At 27.7% G+C, this 22105-nt stretch overlaps 1 protein-coding gene across 2 annotated transcripts; it reads left to right on the top strand.

The window, feature by feature from the left end:
* The first annotated feature begins 340 nt into the window (after positions 1 to 340).
* On the top strand, positions 341 to 3704 carry LOC122196224 (uncharacterized). 2 transcript variants are annotated; one of them, XR_008226507.1, is made up of 3 exons: positions 341 to 1446; positions 1546 to 1647; positions 2933 to 3704. XR_008226507.1 is itself a non-coding variant. In XM_042898630.1 (2 exons), the coding sequence occupies exons 1-2, from the start codon at positions 1091 to 1093 to the stop codon at positions 1550 to 1552; spliced, it is 363 nt and encodes a 120-aa protein (XP_042754564.1). In that variant the 5' UTR covers positions 341 to 1090; the 3' UTR covers positions 1553 to 1783. The 2 variants fall into 2 exon arrangements, 1 of the variants encoding a protein (XP_042754564.1); XM_042898630.1 differs by lacking the exon at positions 2933 to 3704 and having other exon boundaries at positions 1546 to 1783.
* Positions 3705 to 22105: the final 18401 nt, after the last annotated feature.

Raw genomic sequence — 22105 nt, 5'->3', positions numbered from 1 at the left:
CTCTTTACACAAATGGATGTCAGTTAAAGTTGCATATGTCCTATTGGTCATGACATAAACATAGATTATTCATACATATACAATTTAATATACATATATATATATATATATATATATATATATATATATATATATATATATATATATAGATGAATATGTTGTTACTATAAAATTTCGTGGGTGTTTTATGAATAAAAGTGAATATATTAACATACCACTATATATGACTATAATTATGTCACGACCTAAACTAAACTTTAACAAAACTATTTTTATGGTTATGTTTATACTCGTTATTATTCATTAATAATAATATGTACATTATATTTTGTATGATCAAATTATTATAGTGTCAGGGAAACAATATTAATTTACCTTTAAAATTGGTAAACGTACGACATTATGTTTCCAAACATCGTCATTAGTAAACCGGTACCTAAACTTGGGATTGTTGGGGGAGTCTATTATTCATCAAACTAAGAAAAACCAACTTAGTAAAGTCCTCTGTCATAACCGTTAATCCTTTGTGAGCGAAGAACGTTTTGTATAGATCTATACGGGTTGACACCCCCGTCTGTGCGGTTGCTAGCTACAACCTTCGTATGACGAGACAAATCAGACGATAACTTCTTGTTTTCTTTATCTAATTCTTTTATCACGACGTCAATGAAACGTCATTGGGACAACAAGCACCTTTTTGTGCTTCACAGAGGCTTGAACAAGTCATAGCTCGGTTATTTACTCCATGAAACCCTAGGTACCTAAATACTAATACAAACTTCTACAAGGTTGTATTATTAATATTTTTTTTTGGGTAAACATTTCTTTTTTGCAAATACTCCAAACTTTATTTGTTTATTTTATATAAAATTTACGGAGTCAAAACCTGTGGAACTCACCAACAAATTTTGTTGACGTATTTTAAATGTGTATTCTCAGGTAACTAAGAAGTTGGAGGTAAACCATCGGTTTCAAGGAGATCATAGTTTTCTTTATTATTATGAATTTGGTCTATTTTAATGTTTCGTATTTGAATAATTACTATATTGTAATAATGTTTACAAAACCAAGGTTCATAATATATTAATTTATGAATGCTCAATATATGTGGTTGAGTGGTTCCAATTGTAAACATCGCAACCCCGGCGTTTCCGCCGTCGGTCGAGGTGTGACAATCTCACTCAATAAATGGGGAAGCCCTAGATTTTATGGTCATCAAATTCGCCAAATCAGAGAACTTAATCGAAGATTCATCTCCTCCTGCTTCACCTTCTTCATCATCTCCATCTTCATGTTCCTGTTCTTCTTATCAGTATCGTGTGCTGATTCTCCCAAATCAGACGTTTATTGCAATTCGATGATATCGATTCCGCCATTGATCTCTTGCATCTCCATGCTCCTTCCGTTCTCGATGATCACCGCCTTCTTTTCCGTCTACAGAAGCAGGTAACATATGTGCTTTTTCGATTTGAATGTTGTTCAAAAAGATTGAATAATAAATTGGGGGTGAAATGCTAAGAATTTGGTTGTATTTTGATTGTGAAGAAATTGATTGAGCTTTTGAGGAAAGGAACTGAAGAGGATCGTAATTCTGCAATCAATTGCTTGGGGATTGCACTCGCTCCTAGAGCTCTCGACGCCTATCCTGTATGTTCCAATATTCTTGTTGTTTTATGTAAACATAAATTGATCCTGAATATTCTTGCCATTCATTTTGCATTTTCGGATTGTTTAAAGTCAAACCTTCGTTTGGAAAGTTAGTTTGTGCTATCCGGGTTGAGCGACTTAAGGTAGTTAGAACTAGTACATGATCTATTAGTTATAAGCCACCAACTGTATAAACCACAAATCTAAAAACGGGCACTAGATTCCAATTCTATTTCTGGTTAAAGAAAGTCAAATATTCTTCAACTTTATGAGTGTAAAGATTAAGGTCTTTGTGTTTCTTATTTCCTGTTAATTTGTGATTGTCTTCTGCATTAGCATTTGTCTTTTTGCTATCATTGTAACTAATAACTCTCCTGATTTTAATATCCAAACTAATCCCTTAACCGTGTCTTTTTCTTTATCTGTATACTAGGTGTGAGACCCGTATATTATACGGGTTGATTAAAATAAAATGTTAAATACGAATAATTAAATAAGAAGATTATTTTAATTTGAAATTTAAAATAAGTATAAAATTACAAGAAGAAAATATGAAAAAATAAAATAAAATTATTTGTTTAGTTGTCAGACCAGTGTACTAAACGTGTTAATTATAACAAAATGTTAAATAAAGGTTTAAACTGTAAATTTATTTAAAATAAAATTTGAAATTTGAAATTTGAAATTTGAAATTAATATAGTAGTTATGGTATGTTTAATTTATAAAAACTAAATTAATGATATATTAAAAATAAAAAAATGAAGTAAATGACAAGTGGAAAATAAATATTTCAAATTTATGACAAAATGACATGTGGCATAATCTATGAGAGACTGACATGTGGCAAAATCATTTTCATTTATTATGGAGGATTATTTTAATTTGAAATTTAAAATAAGTATAAAATTATAAGAAGAAAATATGAAAAAATAAAATAAAATTATTTGTTTAGTTGTCAGACCAGTGTACTAAACGTATTAATTATAACAAAATGTTAAATAAATGTTTAAACTGTAAATTTATTTAAAATTAAATTTGAAATTTAAAATTTGAAATTAATATAGTAGTTATGGTATGTTTAATTTATAGAAACTAAATTAATTATATATTGAAAAATAAAAAAATGAAGTAAATAACAAGTGGAAAATAAATATTTCAAATTTATGACAAAATGACATGTGGCATAATCTATGAGAGACTGACATGTGGCAAAATCATTTTCATTTATTATGGAGGATATTCTCCTTGTTTTTGTTGTGACATGACTCTGTTCTTGATTCTAAGGAAGCATATGAAGAATTCAAGCATGTTCTGCTTGTATTTATATACAATAAAGATGATCAAACTTCCCCTATGGTGATGAATGAGGTAGGAGTTCTCTACTTTTGTACAAACAACACTGTATTCCATCATATTCACATTTATGTTTTTTTTTCTTATTTAACACTTGGTATGGTCAGATTATTTTTTGGATTTTGTTTGTTTGTTTGATAGAAATCGTTAGGGTGTTTGGGTTTGTTGGGAAATCAATAAAAATGAAGGGAATTTTGGTTTGTTGATTCACTGGAAATGAAGAAGGAAGAAATTAGTTTTTTTTTAGCAGCCTCTAGCTGCGTCAACTTCTGTTTCTTAGAAGTAGTGATTTGGGGGTGGTGTATGTTTTGTGCTTTGATCGATAGAACAAGAAGAAAACACCACACTAGAGTGTGTGGTCGTTCCAGAAGACGAAGAAGAAGGTGGAGGTGGGGTCGTCACAGCCGGCTGCTCCATCTAAAGTTGTTTTGATGCACACCAAGCGCTCGCTAAAATGCTTCAACTGAATGATATTTCTTTGTATATAGTATTCTATCAGAAAATGATGTTTTTTATGATAATCATGAACATATTCTGTTAGAATGCCCCGAATTAATATAATTATTGGTAAATGAATTCCAATTCTATCAGAATGGAATCACGAATTCCAATTATGCTAGAATGGAATATGGATATTTTCTCACTAATTTATTCATTGGATTTGTTTCCACAAAAGTTGATGGTTGAAGAACGACCACGAAATTTGAACGACGCCTCTTAGCAACATTATTCTTCTAGAATAAATTAGTGTATTTGTTAGATTTTGATGTTTTTTTTCCCCGATTTGAAAGTTTTTTAGTTTATTCTTTAACAATAAATATAATTCTTAGCAATTGTTACATGTATTTTATAAGAATTAATATAATTTTATTTTAATTCTTCAATTGCTGGTTCAAGAATTTGTTATTCTACAAGAAAAATATGTTCAAGAATATTTTTATTATTTTATGGTTCAAGAATTTTTTTTATTTTTGAATATATTCAAACATATTCTGTCAGAATGTCCGAATTAAAAACCTAATAATTCGTAAAATCAGATTTTTAAAATTAATAGAATCTATGATCCCTTAAAATATGCAAACTTCCTTTATTAAATCTATGTTAATTGACTAAAATACCCTTCTAGTTGAATTAGATGGTATTTTTCGATTATTTTTAATTCAAAAATATGTATTAATCACTTTCTTAAAATAAGTAAAATGATTGGCCCATATTTACGCATACAATAACACAATAATTAGTTTGAATAGAATAACCTAGGACTATATATATATATATATATATATATATATATATATATATATATATATATATATATATATATAGAGAGAGAGAGAGAGAGAGAGAGAGAGAGAGATAGTCAAGTTCTTTTGAGAACTAAAAAATAAGTGAGAACTTGCGAACTCATAATTGGTTAATCGATTTTAATAATTTAAAAACTCAAATCTTCTACAAATGGTGCGTCAAAGTCATATTTAGGCTAAAAAAAATTATTTGACCATTTTTTTTTTGGTTTTTCAGAAATGTGGATTTGTGCACATTAACCATTTATTTAGATTGATGATGAGCACAATCAATAGTCATATTGACCGCTGATTGTGAATACATACAAATTTCCAAAATGAATAAAAGAATTTTCAAATCTTTTTTTAAGCCTTCATATGGCTTAGATGCACGATTTGGAGAAGATTGATGTTTTTTGTTTTTAAAAATGATGAGTGATTTATGAGCTCGCAAGTTCTTACGCTGTTGTTGGTTTGCCCAATAACTCACCCCATATATATATATATATATATATATATATATATATATATATATATATATATATATATATATATATATATATATATAACAAAAAGATAAAGAAAATTGTATTTGATGTTTATTTTATTTCAAAAATATCAAATATATATTTGTAATTATGTATTTTATGTAATCTAATCTTTACTTAATCCTTTCCATTTATTCCATAAAAAATTGAGAACACGTTTTTCCCTTCTAATCTAACATAATCCTCTTACTTTATTCATTTAAAAAACTCAAGACCATAGTGAAGGTGACTTATCTACGTACAAAATGAATTGCTCACCTGCTACAAAAAGCAAAAAGATCACAAGGAATGTCCTCTTCATTCTCGACTTCTATGAATTAAGTCAAATAACCAATGTGTTGGGGATGCGCAATTGTGTGTCTATATATTATTAGTTCTCAATTTCTTGAAAATATATAGACAAATGTTAGCATACACGATCCTTCAAATTTTAAGAAAATGAATATTGATGACTTTTCAAATTATGTAATCATTAATTTTATATTTACAACAAATTAATTAAAGGTATTCACATTTACAACCTAAACCTTATAGCACTATGATATACGTCAAAACATATAAATATATAACATTAGATTGTTTATACATAAATATGTCTAGGATAAAAAAGATTCAAGTTGCAGAAATCGAAGAGTTCATATTAATCATTACATTTTTTTACATTTGATATTGCATTTTGACATTATTACTATACATTTTCATCGAATTGGACATGTGGGCGTGGGTCCTTTTGTTCACCATTACTTAGACAAATACATTGATGATTTTTACAAACATAAGACCCAAACATTCCACAACGATGAAGGCAATCTATAGAACTGTTACATTCTGGTGGAACCGAATCTTGTGAATACGAAGTCACGTCCTTCAAAGCTGTCACACAAATTAAAAAAAGGGTAGATGTTAATTCGTATTATATATATATATATATATATATATATATATATATATATATATATATATATATATATATATATCGAGAACCCCTTATGAGAGTGCCCAAAATACCCTGGATTTTTCATTAACTTGCTTGCATGCTAATTCCAATACAAGTGTTTTTTCATTACATACATAATCATCCTCTTCTTGAATTTTAAAATTCAAAAAAATGAAAGTGAAGAAGAGAATGGAAGGCATAAAAATACCAATGGTTTTCTCGAGTTTGAAGGAAAGGAACATAATGATTTTTTTTTGCTTTCCCTCTTAATTAGCACAAAATTAGATGGATAATTTTGAGTGGGTGAGAGGGGGGGGGGAGTAAACCTTTCCTTTCATTGCATAAAAAAAAGTTGGGAACACGTTTTTCCTTTCTAATCACACCCAATCCTCTTATTTTATTCATTAAGAAAAATCCGGGACCGTAGTGTAACATACACATTCTGAAATTGTGTATTGTTATTATTAAAAGTGAATAAAAATGAGTGTTGAGTTCTAACAGATAGTTTTTACTAGAAATGAAGTAAAACTTTGTTTAGAATCACTCATAAAATATTAGAAGTCTTATGAGATTCTAATTAATAGCCAAATAGTCAAATATAGCGAAAATATAAAATTTGGAATAAGTAAAATTTTATTATTGAAAGTTGTAGAAAATCTCATTAGAAACATTTAGGCGAAAACCTAGTCGAAATCCGAGTTATAACGAAGAAGTTATGACCAAACGAAGATCCGTGATAAATCTGGAAAATACTTTGTCGCGTAAAAATTTAGTTTTCGATAAACTACTTTTTAGCCTTAGTATAAGGAAGCTATGATTTTTCGAAGTTTCAGCTTAGCAGTAGACAGCTAAAAACTCGAATTTTAGATCGAGTGATTTTTAGCCGACACAACCTAAACGAGAATTGAAGGTCTCTTCATTTGTATTACAATGGTAAAAAGTCTGACGAAAACGGATCTCGGATGAAGAAGTTATGAATTTTTAACGGATTATCCTGTACCGGTCTGTTAAAAATAATAATATAAAAATTAAAGTCAAAATTAGCCGACGAAGTCTAAACAAAAGTTGTAGAGCATAATTTTAGCTACGTGTGCATATAAAGAACGTCAAAAACGGAGCTCGTATGCAAAAGTTATGGATTTTACAAGATTTGGCACATATTTTATTTAATTTTCACATGAATAGTGATGATCCACGTGGCAATTTCTGATTGGACCGCAGCCTCGTTGGCATCTTCTGATTGGTCCGGATCTCGCCCCGTGTCCGCCTTGTGTCCGATGCAGCTTAGTCATCCGAGCAGCTGGCAACGCATGTCGCAACCCCCTCGCACCGAAGGCTCAGCGAATCCGAGACCGCCACCTGCCTTCCCGTGTTGACCTGTGAAGCGAGCCACCTTGAGCCTCGCATGCGAGCCACGCCCGAGCCACGCAGCAGCCTCGTGCCCCTCACTGCTGATGCCACCGAGCTGCTTCGCTGCCTAGTTCCTTCCCAGCCGACTTCGGTCTCGCACCCTATAAATAAGGGGGTTGCGAGATCTTCCGACTAGAATCCCAAATTTGGCATTTTTGGCCCCTTTTTCAATATTTTCACTATTTTAAATTACCCCGAAGCCCCGGTAACATTTTTAAAGCCCGGAATACGCCCCGAAGTGCCCGGAGAGCCCGAAAAATTGTATGTTATGTGTTATATGTACTACGTGCTTTTCAGCGTTATTATTCCGGGTTATTTTCCCGGGTTATTTTTATTTGCTATTTTTAATAGCAAAGATATACCTTTGACCTTGTGATCAGTGAAAGGAATTAGATTCACGGTGGTATTGGTATGTAGCCTCCGGCCATGTAGAACATGTCTCGTAAGAGAATGACTTCTATTCTATGGCATTGGCAGAAGGTTAGATAGGACTGGTATGTAGCCTCTGACCATGTAGAGCATGACTCCGTAAGAGAATGAACTCTATTCTATGATATTGGCAAATGGTTAGACAGGGCTTTAAGCCTGAAATCTACCAAAATGTTAATCTGAAGTTGTATATCTTCTGTGCCGTTTGGGCCAAAAGCTTTATTGATGCATATCAAGTATTGAAATCGTTATGTCTCATTGATCATAAATCTTTGAATCAAATCTTGAGTTGATATAGAAAGCGTGACATATGATACGCATATGCTATTGTTGTTCTTGTTCCCTTTTGCTTCTGTCATATTGGTATATATAAGGCATAAGATTATATTGTATCTATTTATTGAATTCACTAAGCGTTATCGCTTATCCCTCTCAATATTTAACAATTGCAGGTGATGAGTATCCAATATAGTTTTATAATGCTGAAAGATTTAGAATAGTTAATACTATTTCTATGTATTTTAATGTTCATATATGTATATGAATAGTAGATTCATGGGTAAATATGAAATGTAATAAAACTTAGTCGGTTTGTATCCAATCTTTTGTAATCACTTTATCAATATAAATATTGTTTTATAAATATGCATGTAGCATGTTTTGAGAAAGTAACTTAAGAATAATGTTGGAATAGTATGAAAGTTTGGGTCTTTCATAAATACGAAAGTTGGGGTCTTTCACATAGTGATAGTGATTTATGTACGTAAAGAAAGAATTATTCACTTGCTACAAAAAGCAAAAAGATCACAAGGAATGTTCTCTTCATTCTTGATTTTGTATGAATTATGTGAAATAGTCAATGTGTCGGGAATGTGCAGTTGTGTGTCTATGTACAATTAGTTTTCAATTTGTTGATATTATATAGATAAAGGTTACCTCACACGATCCTTTAACTTTTAAGAAAATGAATATTGATGACTTTTCAAATTAGGTAATCATTAATTTTATATTTGCAACAAATTAATTAAAGATATTCACATTTATAACCTAAACCTTATACAATCATGATATACTATAAACCATTAAAACAACAAATAAACAATCTAAAAATTAATTACTTCCTTTAAAACAACAAATAAACAATCTAAGATTCAATTATTTCCTTTGTCATTAGTTGCCATAGAAGAAAAAATTATTTAAGTTTTTACAAATATTATGAACTATTTTAAATTTAACTATAATTAAAATTAATTTTTTCAAAAACCATGTCATTACAAAATCTTGTCAAGTTTATCATAAGGTGATGCAATACTTTACATGATAAATAGTTTGTCGTTATTATTTTATATAATTTTCACTTACATATTTTGTATTAATAACGCTTTTTTAATATATATATATATATATATATATATATATATATATATATATATATATATATAAAGAGAGAGAGAGAGAGAGAGAGAGAGAGAGTTAGTCATGTTCTTTTGAGAACTAAAAGATTACTGAGAACTTGCGAACTCAAAATCGGTTAATCAATTTTAATAATTTAAAAACTCAAATCTTCTACAAATGGTGCGTCAAATTCACATTTAGGCTAAAAAAAGATTTGACAATTTTTTTTTTGGTTTTTCAGAAATTTGGATTTGTGCACAATCAACAGATATTTAGATTGCCGATGAGCACAATCAATAGTCATATTGACTGCTGATTGTGAATACATACAAATTTCCAAAATGAATAAAAGAATTATCAAAATATTTTTTTAGGCCTTCATATGGCTTAGATTCACGATTTGGAGAAGATTGATGTTTCTTGTTTTTAAAAATGATGAGTGGATTATGCGCTCGCAAGTTCTTAGGCTTTTTTTTGGTTCGCCCAATAACTTACCCCATATATATATATATATATATATATATATATATATATATATATATATATATATATATATATATATAAAGATAAAGAAAAGTGTATTTGATGTTTATTTAATTTCAAACATATCAAATATATATTTGTAATTATGTATTTTATGTAATCTAATCTTTACTTAATCATTTCCATTTATTCCATAAAAAAAATTAAGAACACATTTTTCCCTTCTAATCTAACATAATCCTCTTACTTTATTCATTTAAAAAAAACTTGAGACCATAGTGAAGGTGACTTGTGTACGTACAAAATGAATTGCTCACCTGCTACAAAAAGCAAAAAGATCATTAGGAATGTCTTCTTCATTCTCGATTTCTTTGAATTAAGTCAAATAACCAATGTGCTGGGGATGTTCAATTGTGTGTCAATATATTATTAGTTCTCAATTTCTTGAAAATATATAGACAAATGTTAGCTTACACGATCCTTCATTTTTTAAGAAAATGAATATCGATGACTTCTCAAATTAAGTAATCATTAATTTTATATTTACAACAAATTATTTAAAGATATTCACATTTACAACCTAAACCTTATAGCACTACGATATACGTCAAACCATATAAATATATAACATTAGATTGTTTATACATAAATATGTCTAGGATAAAAAAGATTCAAGTTGCAGAAATCGAATAGTTCATATTAATCTTTACATTTTTTTTACACTTGATATTGCATTTTGACATTATTACTATACATTTTCATCGAATTTCACATGTGGGCGTGGGTCCTTTTGTTCACCATTACATAGACAAATACATTGATGATTTTTACAAATATGAGACCCAAACATTCCACAACGATGAAAGCAATCTATAGAACTGTTACATTCTGGTGGAACCGAATCTTGTGAATACGAAGTCACATCCTTAAAACCAGTCACATAAATTTAAAAAAAAAAAGGTATATGTTAATTCGTATTATATATATATATATATATATATATATATATATATATATATATATATATATATATATCGAGAACCCCTTATGAGAGTGCCCAAAATACCCTAGGTTTTTCATTAACTTGCTTGCATGCTAATTCAAATACAAGTGTTTTTTCATAGCATACATAATCATCGTCTTCTTTCATTTTAAAATTACAAAAAATGAAAGTGAAAAAGAGAATGGAAGGCAAAAAAATACCAATGGTGTTCTCCGATTTGAAGGAAAGGAACATAATGATTTTTTTTTTGCTTTCCCTCTTAATTAGCATAAAATTAAATGGATACTTTTGAGTGGGTGAGAAAGGAGGGGGGGGGGGGGGGGGGGGGGGGTAGTTGACCTTTCCTTTCATTGCATTAAAAAAGTTGGGAACACATTTTTCCTTTCTAATCTCACCTAATCCTCATATGTTATTCATTAAAAAAAATTCGAGACCATAGTGATAGTGATTTATGTACATAAAGAAATAATTGCTCGCCTGCTACGAAAAGCAAAAAGATCACAAGGAATGTTCTTTTCATTCATGATTTTGTATAAAGTATGTGAAATAGTCAATGTGTCGGGATGTGCAGTTGTGTGTCTATGTACTATTAGTTCTCAATTTGTTGATATTATATAGACAAAGGTTAACTCACACGATCCTTTAACTTTTAAGAAAATGAATATTGATGACTTTTCATATTAGGTAATCATTAATTTTATATTTGCAACAAATTAATTAAAGATATTCACATTCATAACCAAAACCTTATAGAATTATGATATACTTCAAACCATTAAAACAACAAATAAACAATCTAAAAATTAATTACTTCCTTTAAAACAACAAATAATCAATCTACGAATGAATTATTTCCTTTGTCATTAGTTGGCATACAAGAAAAAATTATTTAAGTTTTTACAAATATTATGAACTATTTTAAATTTAACTATAATTAAAATTAATTTTTTAAAAACCATGTCATTACAAAATCTTGTCAAGTTTATCATAATGTGATGCAATACTTTACATGATAAATAGTTTGTCGTTATTATTTTGTATAATTTTCACTTACAGATTTTATATTAATAACTCTTTATATATATATATATATATATATATATATATATATATATATATATATATATATATATATAAAGAGAGAGAGAGAGAGAGAGAGAAAGAAAGAGAGTTAGTCATGTTCTTTTGAGAACTAAAAGATTACTGAGAACTTGCAAACTCATAATCGGTTAATCAATTTTAATAATTTAAAAACTCAAATCTTCTATAAATGGTGCGTCAAATTCATATTTAGGCTAAAAAAAGATTTGACGATTTTTTTTTGTTTTTCAGAAATTGGGATTTATGCACAATCAACAGTTATTTAGATTGCCGATGAGCACAATCAACAGTCATATTGAATGCTGATTGTGAATACATACAGATTTCCAAAATGAATAAAAGAATTATCAAAATCTTTTTTTAAGCCTTCATATGGCCTAGATGCGCGATTTGGAGAAGATTGATGTTTCTTGTTTTTAAAAATGATAAGTGGATTATGCGCTCGCAAGTTCTTACGTTTTTTTTTTGGTTCGCCCAATAACTCACCCCATATATATATATATATATATATATATATATATATATATATATATATATATATATATATATATATATATATATATATATATATAACAAAAAGATAAAGAAAAGTGTATTTGATGTTTATTTTATTTTTAAAAAATATTAAATATATATTTGTAATTATGTATTTTATTTAATCTAATCTTTACTTAATCCTTTCCATTTATTCCATAAAAAAATTGAGAGCACGTTTTTCCCTTCTAATCTAACATAATCCTCTAACTTAATTAATTTAAAAAAACTTGAGACCATAGTGAATGTGAATAATGTACATACATAAAGAATTGCTCACCTGCTACAAAAAGCAAAAAGATTAGAGGGAATGTCCTCTTCATTCTCGATTTCTATGAATTAAGTCAGATAACAATGTGCGATAACAATGTGCTGGGGATGTGCAATTGTGTCTCTATGTATTATTAGTTCTCAATTTCTTGACAATATATAAACAAATGTTAGCTCACACGATCCTTAAAATTTTAAGAAAATGAATATCAATGACTTTTCAAATTAAGTAATCACTAATTTTATATTTACAACAAATTAATTAAAGATATTCACAATTACAACCTAAACCTTATAGCACTATGATATACGTCAAACCATATAAATATATAACATTAGATTTTTTATACGTAAATATGTCTAAGATAAAAAAGATCCAAGTTGCAGAAATCAAAGAGTTCATATTAATCATTACATTTTGTTTTTCACTTGATATTGCATTTTGACATTATTCCTATACATTTTCATCGATTTGCACATGTGGGCGTGGGTACTTTTGTTCACTATTACTTAGGCAAACACATTGATGATTTTTACAAACATGAGACCCAAACATTCCACAACGATGAAAGCAATCTATAGAACTGTTACATTCTGGTGGAACTGAATCTTGTGAATACGAACTAACGTCCTTCAAACCTGTCACATAAATTAAAATAAAGGTAGATGTTAATTCATATTATATATATATGTATGTATATCGAGAACCCCGTATGAGAGTGCCCAAAATACCCTGGATTTTTCATTACCTTGCTTGCATGCTAATTCCAATACAAGTGTTTTTTCATAGCATACATAATCATCCTCTTCTTGAATTTTAAAATTAGAAAAAATGAAAGTGAAAAAGAGAATGAAAGGTAAAAAATACCAATGGTGTTCTCCAGTTTGAAGGAAAGGAACATAATGATTTTTTTTTGCTTTCACTCATAATTAGCACAAAATTAGATGGATAATTTTGAGTGGGTGAGAGGGGGGGGGGGGGGTAGTAAACCTTTCCTTTCATTGCATAAAAAAAGTTGGGAACACGTTTTTCCTTTCTAATCTCACCTAATCCTCATATTTTATTCATTAAAAAAAAATCCGAGACCATAGTGATAGTGATTTATGTACACACAGAAAGAATTGTTCACCTGCTACAAAAAGCAAAAAGATCACAAGAAATGTTCTCTTCATTCTTGATTTTGTATGAATTAAGTGAAATAGTCAATGTGTCGGGAATGTGCAGTTGTGTGTTTGTGTATTATTAGTTCTCAATTTGTTGATATTATATAGACAAAGGTTAACTCACACGATCCTTTAATTTGTAAGAAAATGAATATTGATGACTTTTAAAATGAGGTAATCATTAATTTTATATTTGCAACAAATTAATTAAAGATATTCACATTTATAACCTAAACCTTATAGAATTATGATATACTTCAAACCATTAAAACAACAAATAAACAATCTAAAAATTAATTACTTCCTATAAAGCAACAAATAAACAATCTAAGAACTTGCGAACTAATAATCGGTTAATCAATTTTAATAATTTAAAAACTCAAATATTATACAAATGGCGCGTTGAAGTCAAATTTAGGCTAAGAAAAGATTTGACGATTTTTTTTTGGTTTTTCAGAAATTGGGATTAGTGCTCAATCAACAGTTATTTAGATTGCTGACGAGCATAATCAACAATTATATTGACTGCTGATTGTAAATACATACAAATTTCCAAAATGAATAAAAGAATTATCAAATCTTTTTTAAGCTTTCATATGGCTTAGATGCACGATTTGGAGAAGATTGATGTTTTTTGTTTTTAAAAATGATGAGTGGATTATGAGCTCGCAAGTTCTTATGCGTTTTTGGTTCTCCCAATAACTCACCCCATATATATATATATATATATATATATATATATATATATATATATATATATATATATATATATATATATATATATATATATATATATATATATATATATATATAACAGAAAGATACAAAAAATGTATTTGATGTTTATTTTATTTTAAAAATATCAAATATATATTTGTAATTATGTATTTTATGTAATCTAATCTTTACTTAATCCTTTCCATTTATTCCATAAAAAATTGTGAACACATTTTTCCCTTCTAATCTAACATAATCCTCTTATTTTATTCATTTAAAAAAACTCGAGACCATAGTGAAAGTGACTTATGTACATACATAAAGAATTGCTCATCTGCTACAAAAAGCAAAAAGATCACAAGAAATGTCCTCTTCATTCTCGATTTCTATGAATTAAATCAAATAACAATGTGTTGGGGATGTGCAATTGTGTCTCTATGTATTATTAGTTCTCAATTTCTTGACAATATATAAACAAATGTTAGCTCACATGATCCTTAAAATTTTAAGAAAATGAATATCAATGACTTTTCAAATTAAGTAATCACTAATTTTATATTTATAACAAATTAATTAAAGATATTCACAATTATAACCTAAACCTTATAGCACTATGATATACGTCAAACCATATAAATATATAAAATTAGATTGTTTATACGTAAATATGTCTAAGATAAAAAAGATCCAAGTTGCAGAAATCGAAGAGTTCATATTAATCATTACATTTTGTTTTTCACTTGATATTGCATTTTGACATTATTCCTATACATTTTCATCGATTTGCACATGTGGGCGTGGGTACTTTTGTTCACTATTACTTAGGCAAACACATTGATGATTTTTACAAACATGAGACCCAAACATTCCACAACGATGAAAGCAATCTATAGAACTGTTACATTCTGATGGAACTGAATCTTGTGAATACGAAGTCACGTCCTTCAAACCTATCACATAAATTAAAATAAAGGTAGATGTTAATTCATATTTTATATATATATATATATATATATATATATATATATGTGTGTGTGTGTGTGTGTGTGTATGTATGTATATCGAGAACCCCGTATGAGAGTGCCTAAAATACCCTGGATTTTTCATTACCTTGCTTGCATGCTAATTCCAATACAAGTGTTTTTTCATAGCATACATAATCATCCTCTTCTTGAATTTTAAAATTAGAAAAAATGAAAGTGAAAAAGAGAATGAAAGGTAAGAAATACCAATGGTGTTCTCCAGTTTGAAGGAAAGGAACATAATGATTTTTTTTGCTTTCCCTCATAATTAGCACAAAATTAGATGGATAATTTTGAGTCGTTGAGAGGGGGGGGGGGGTAGTAAACCTTTCCTTTCATTGCATAAAAAGAGTTGGGAACACGTTTTTCCTTTCTAATCTCACCTAATCCTCTTATTTTATTCATTAAAAAAATCCGAGACCATAGTGATAGTGATTTATATACACACATAAAGAATTGTTCACCTGCTACAAAAAGCAAAAAGATCACAAGAAATGTTCTCTTCATTCTCGATTTTGTATGAATTAAGTGAAATAGTCAATGTGTCGGGGAACGGGGATGTGCAGTTGTGTGTTTGTGTATTATTAGTTATCAATTTGTTGATATTATATAGACAAAGGTTAACTCACATGATCCTTTAATTTGTAAGAAAATGAATATTGATGACTTTTAAAATGAGGTAATCATTAATTTTATATTTGCAACAAATTAATTAAAGATATTCACATTTATAACCTAAACCTTATAGAATTATGATATACTTCAAACCATTAAAACAACAAATAAACAATCTAAAAATTAATTACTTCCTATAAAGCAACAAATAAACAATCTAAGAACTTGCGAACTAATAATCGGTTAATCAATTTTAATAATTTAAAAACTCAAATATTATACAAATGGCGCGTTGAAGTCAAATTTAGGCTAAGAAAAGATTTGACGATTTTTTTTTTGGTTTTTCAGAAATTGGGATTAGTGCTCAATCAACAGTTATTTAGATTGCTGACGAGCATAATCAACAATTATATTGACTGCTGATTGTAAATACATACAAATTTCCAAAATGAATAAAAGAATTATCAAATCTTTTTTAAGCTTTCATATGGCTTAGATGCACGATTTGGAGAAGATTGATGTTTTTTGTTTTTAAAAATGATGAGTGGATTATGAGCTCGCAAGTTCTTATGCGTTTTTGGTTCTCCCAATAACTCACCCCATATATATATATATATATATATATATATATATATATATATATATATATATATATATATATATATATATATATATATATATATATATATATATATATATATATATATATATATATAACAGAAAGATACAAAAAATGTATTTGATGTTTATTTTATTTTAAAAATATCAAATATATATTTGTAATTATGTATTTTATGTAATCTAATCTTTACTTAATCCTTTCCATTTATTCCATAAAAAATTGTGAACACATTTTTCCCTTCTAATCTAACATAATCCTCTTATTTTATTCATTTAAAAAAACTCGAGACCATAGTGAAAGTGACTTATGTACATACATAAAGAATTGCTCATCTGCTACAAAAAGCAAAAAGATCACAAGAAATGTCCTCTTCATTCTCGATTTCTATGAATTAAATCAAATAACAATGTGTTGGGGATGTGCAATTGTGTCTCTATGTATTATTAGTTCTCAATTTCTTGACAATATATAAACAAATGTTAGCTCACATGATCCTTAAAATTTTAAGAAAATGAATATCAATGACTTTTCAAATTAAGTAATCACTAATTTTATATTTATAACAAATTAATTAAAGATATTCACAATTACAACCTAAACCTTATAGCACTATGATATACGTCAAACCATATAAATATATAAAATTAGATTGTTTATACGTAAATATGTCTAAGATAAAAAAGATCCAAGTTGCAGAAATCGAAGAGTTCATATTAATCATTACATTTTGTTTTTCACTTGATATTGCATTTTGACATTATTCCTATACATTTTCATCGATTTGCACATGTGGGCGTGGGTACTTTTGTTCACTATTACTTAGGCAAACACATTGATGATTTTTACAAACATGAGACCCAAACATTCCACAACGATGAAAGCAATCTATAGAACTGTTACATTCTGATGGAACTGAATCTTGTGAATACGAAGTCACGTCCTTCAAACCTATCACATAAATTAAAATAAAGGTAGATGTTAATTCATATTTTATATATATATATATATATATATATATATGTGTGTGTGTGTGTGTGTGTGTGTGTATGTATGTATATCGAGAACCCCGTATGAGAGTGCCCAAAATACCCTGGATTTTTCATTACCTTGCTTGCATGCTAATTCCAATACAAGTGTTTTTTCATAGCATACATAATCATCCTCTTCTTGAATTTTAAAATTAGAAAAAATGAAAGTGAAAAAGAGAATGAAAGGTAAGAAATACCAATGGTGTTCTCCAGTTTGAAGGAAAGGAACATAATGATTTTTTTTGCTTTCCCTCATAATTAGCACAAAATTAGATGGATAATTTTGAGTCGTTGAGAGGGGGGGGGGGGGGGGTAGTAAACCTTTCCTTTCATTGCATAAAAAGAGTTGGGAACACGTTTTTCCTTTCTAATCTCACCTAATCCTCTTATTTTATTCATTAAAAAAATCCGAGACCATAGTGATAGTGATTTATATACACACATAAAGAATTGTTCACCTGCTACAAAAAGCAAAAAGATCACAAGAAATGTTCTCTTCATTCTCGATTTTGTATGAATTAAGTGAAATAGTCAATGTGTCGGGGAACGGGGATGTGCAGTTGTGTGTTTGTGTATTATTAGTTATCAATTTGTTGATATTATATAGACAAAGGTTAACTCACATGATCCTTTAATTTGTAAGAAAATGAATATTGATGACTTTTAAAATGAGGTAATCATTAATTTTATATTTGCAACAAATTAATTAAAGATATTCACATTTATAACCTAAACCTTATAGAATTATGATATACTTCAAACCATTAAAACAACAAATAAACAATCTAAAAATTAATTACTTCCTTTAAAGCGACAAATAAACAATCTAAGAATGAATTGTTTCCTTTGTCATTAGTTAGCATAGAAGAAAGAATTATTTAAGTTTTTACAAATATTATGAAGTATTTTAAATTTAACTATAATTAAAATTAATTTTTCAAAAACCATGTCATTACAAAATCTTGTCAAGTTTATCATAATATGATGCAATACTTTACATGATAAATAGTTTGTCATTATTATTTTGTATAATTCTCACTTACAGATTTTCTATTAGTAACTCTTTTTTAATATATATATATATATATATATATATATATATATATATATATATATATATATATATATATATATATATATAAAGAGAGAGAGAGAGAGAGTTAGTCAAGCTCTTTTGAGAACCAAAAGATTAGTGAGAACTTGCGAACTAATAATCGGTTAATCAATTTTAATAATTTTAAAAACAAAAATCTTATATAAATGGCGCGTTGAAGTCATATTTAGGCTAAAAAAAGATTTGACGATTTTTTTTTGGTTTTTCAGAAATGTGGATTAGTGCACAATCAACAGTTATTCAGATTGCTGACGAGCATAATCAACACTTATATTGACTGCTGATTGTAAATACATACAAATTTCCAAAATGAATAAAAGAATTATCAAATCTTTTTTTAAGCTTTCATATGGCTTAGATGCACGATTTGGAGAAGATTGATGTTTTTTGTTTTTAAAAATGATGAGTGGATTATGAGCTCGTAAGTTCTTATGCTTTTTTTGGTTCTCCCAATAACTCACCCCATATATATATATATATATATATATATATATATATATATATATATATATATATATATATATATATATATATATATATATATATATATATATATATATAACAGAAAGATAAAGAAAAATGTATTTGACGTTTATTTTATTTTAAAAATATCAAATATATATTTGTAATTATGTATTTTATGTAATCTAATCTTTACTTAATCCTTTCCATTTATTCCATAAAAAAATTGAGAGCACGTTTTTCCCTTCTAATCTAACATAATCCTCTTACTTAATTAATTTAAAAAAACTCGAGACCATTGTGAAAGTGACTTATGTACATACATAAAGAATTGCTCACCTGCTACAAAAAGCAAAAAGATCACAAGGAATGTCCTCTTCATTCTCGATTTCTATGAATTAAGTCAGATAACAATGTGTTGGGGATGTGCAATTGTGTCTCTATGTATTATTAGTTCTCAATTTCTTGACAATATATAAACAAATGTTAGCTCACATGATCCTTAAAATTTTAAGAAAATGAATATCAATGACTTTTCAAATTAAGTAATCACTAATTTTATATTTACAACAAATTAATTAAAGATATTCACAATTACAACCTAAACCTTATAGCACTATGATATACGTCAAACCATATAAATATATAACATTAGATTGTTTATACGTAAATATGTCTAAGATAAAAAAGATCCAAGTTGCAGAAATCGAAGAGTTCATATTAATCATTACATTTTGTTTTTCACTTGATATTGCATTTTGACATTATTCCTATACATTTTCATCGATTTGCACATGTGGGCGTGGGTACTTTTGTTCACTATTACTTAGGCAAACACATTGATGATTTTTACAAACATGAGACCCAAACATTCCACAACGATGAAAGCAATCTATAGAACTGTTACATTCTGGTGGAACTGAATCTTGTGAATACGAAGTCACGTCCTTCGAATCTGTCACATAAATTAAAATAAAGGTAGATGTTAATTCATATTATATATATATATATATATATATATATATATATATATATATATATATATATATGTATATATGTATGTATATCAAGAACCCCGTATGAGAGTGCCCAAAATACCCTTGATTTTTCATTAACTAGCTTGCATGCTAATTCCAATACAAGTGTTTCTTGAATTTTAAAATTAACTTGCTTGCATGCTAATTCCAATACAAGTGTTTTTTCATAGCATACATAAAATTAAAATTTATTTTTTCAAAAACCATGTCATTACAAAATCTTGTCAAGTTTATCATAATGTGATGCAATACTTTACATGATAAATAGTTTGTCGTTATTATTTTATATAATTTTCACTTACATATTTTGTATTAATAACTCTTTTTTAATATATATATATATATATATATATATATATATATATATATATAAAGAGAGAGAGAGAGAGAGAGAGAGAGTTAGTCATGTTCTTTTCAGAACTAAAAGATTACTGAGAACTTGCGAACTCAAAATCGGTTAATCAATTTTAATAATTTAAAAACTCAAATCTTCTACAAATGGTGCGTCAAATTCACATTTAGGCTAAAAAAAGATTTGACAATTTTTTTTTGGTTTTTCAGAAATTTGGATTTGTGCACAATCAACAGATATTTAGATTGCCGATGAGCACAATCAACAGTCATATTGACTGCTGATTGTGAATACATACAAATTTCCAAAATGAATAAAAGAATTATCAAAATATTTTTTTAGGCCTTCATATGGCTTAGATTCACGATTTGGAGAAGATTGATGTTTCTTGTTTTTAAAAATGATGAGTGGATTATGCGCTCGCAAGTTCTTAGGCTTTTTTTTGGTTCGCCCAATAACTTACCCCATATATATATATATATATATATATATATATATATATATATATATATATATATATATATATATATATATATATATATATATATATATATATATATATATAAACAGAAAGATAAAGAAAAGTGTATTTGATGTTTATTTAATTTCAAAAATATCAAATATATATTTGTAATTATGTATTTTATGTAATCTAATCTTTACTTAATTATTTCCATTTATTCCATAAAAAAAATTATGAACACATTTTTCCCTTCTAATCTAACATAATCCTCTTACTTTATTCATTTAAAAAAAACTTGATACCATAGTGAAGGTGACTTGTGTACGTACAAAATGAATTGCTCACCTGCTACAAAAAGCAAAAAGATCATTAGGAATGTCTTCTTCATTCTCGATTTCTTTGAATTAAGTCAAATAACCAATGTGCTGGGGATGTTCAATTGTGTGTCAATATATTATTAGTTCTCAATTTCTTGAAAATATATAGACAAATGTTAGCTTACACGATCCTTCATTTTTTAAGAAAATGAATATCGATGACTTTTCAAATTAAGTAATCATTAATTTTATATTTACAACAAATTAATTAAAGATATTCACATTTACAACCTAAACCTTATAGCACTACGATATACGTCAAACCATATAAATATATAACATTAGATTGTTTATACATAAATATGTCTAGGATAAAAAAGATTCAAGTTGCAGAAATCGAATAGTTCATATTAATCTTTACATTTTTTTACACTTGATATTGCATTTTGACATTATTACTATACATTTTCATCGAATTTCACATGTGGGCGTGGGTCCTTTTGTTCACCATTACATAGACAAATACATTGATGATTTTTACAAATATGAGACCCAAACATTCCACAACGATGAAGGCAATCTATAGAACTGTTACATTCTGGTGGAACCGAATCTTGTGAATACGAAGTCACATCCTTAAAACCAGTCACATAAATTTAAAAAAAAAAGGTATATGTTAATTCATATTTTATATATATATATATATATATATATATATATATATATATATATATATATATATATATATATATCGAGAACCCCTTATGAGAGTGCCCAAAATACCCTAGGTTTTTCATT

The sequence above is a fragment of the Lactuca sativa genome, chromosome 9 (genome assembly GCF_002870075.4).
Source record: "Lactuca sativa cultivar Salinas chromosome 9, Lsat_Salinas_v11, whole genome shotgun sequence".
Taxonomy (NCBI): domain Eukaryota; kingdom Viridiplantae; phylum Streptophyta; class Magnoliopsida; order Asterales; family Asteraceae; genus Lactuca; species Lactuca sativa.
Note: the sequence above shows the minus strand (reverse complement) of the source record. Positions and strands in the feature narration are given on the sequence as shown.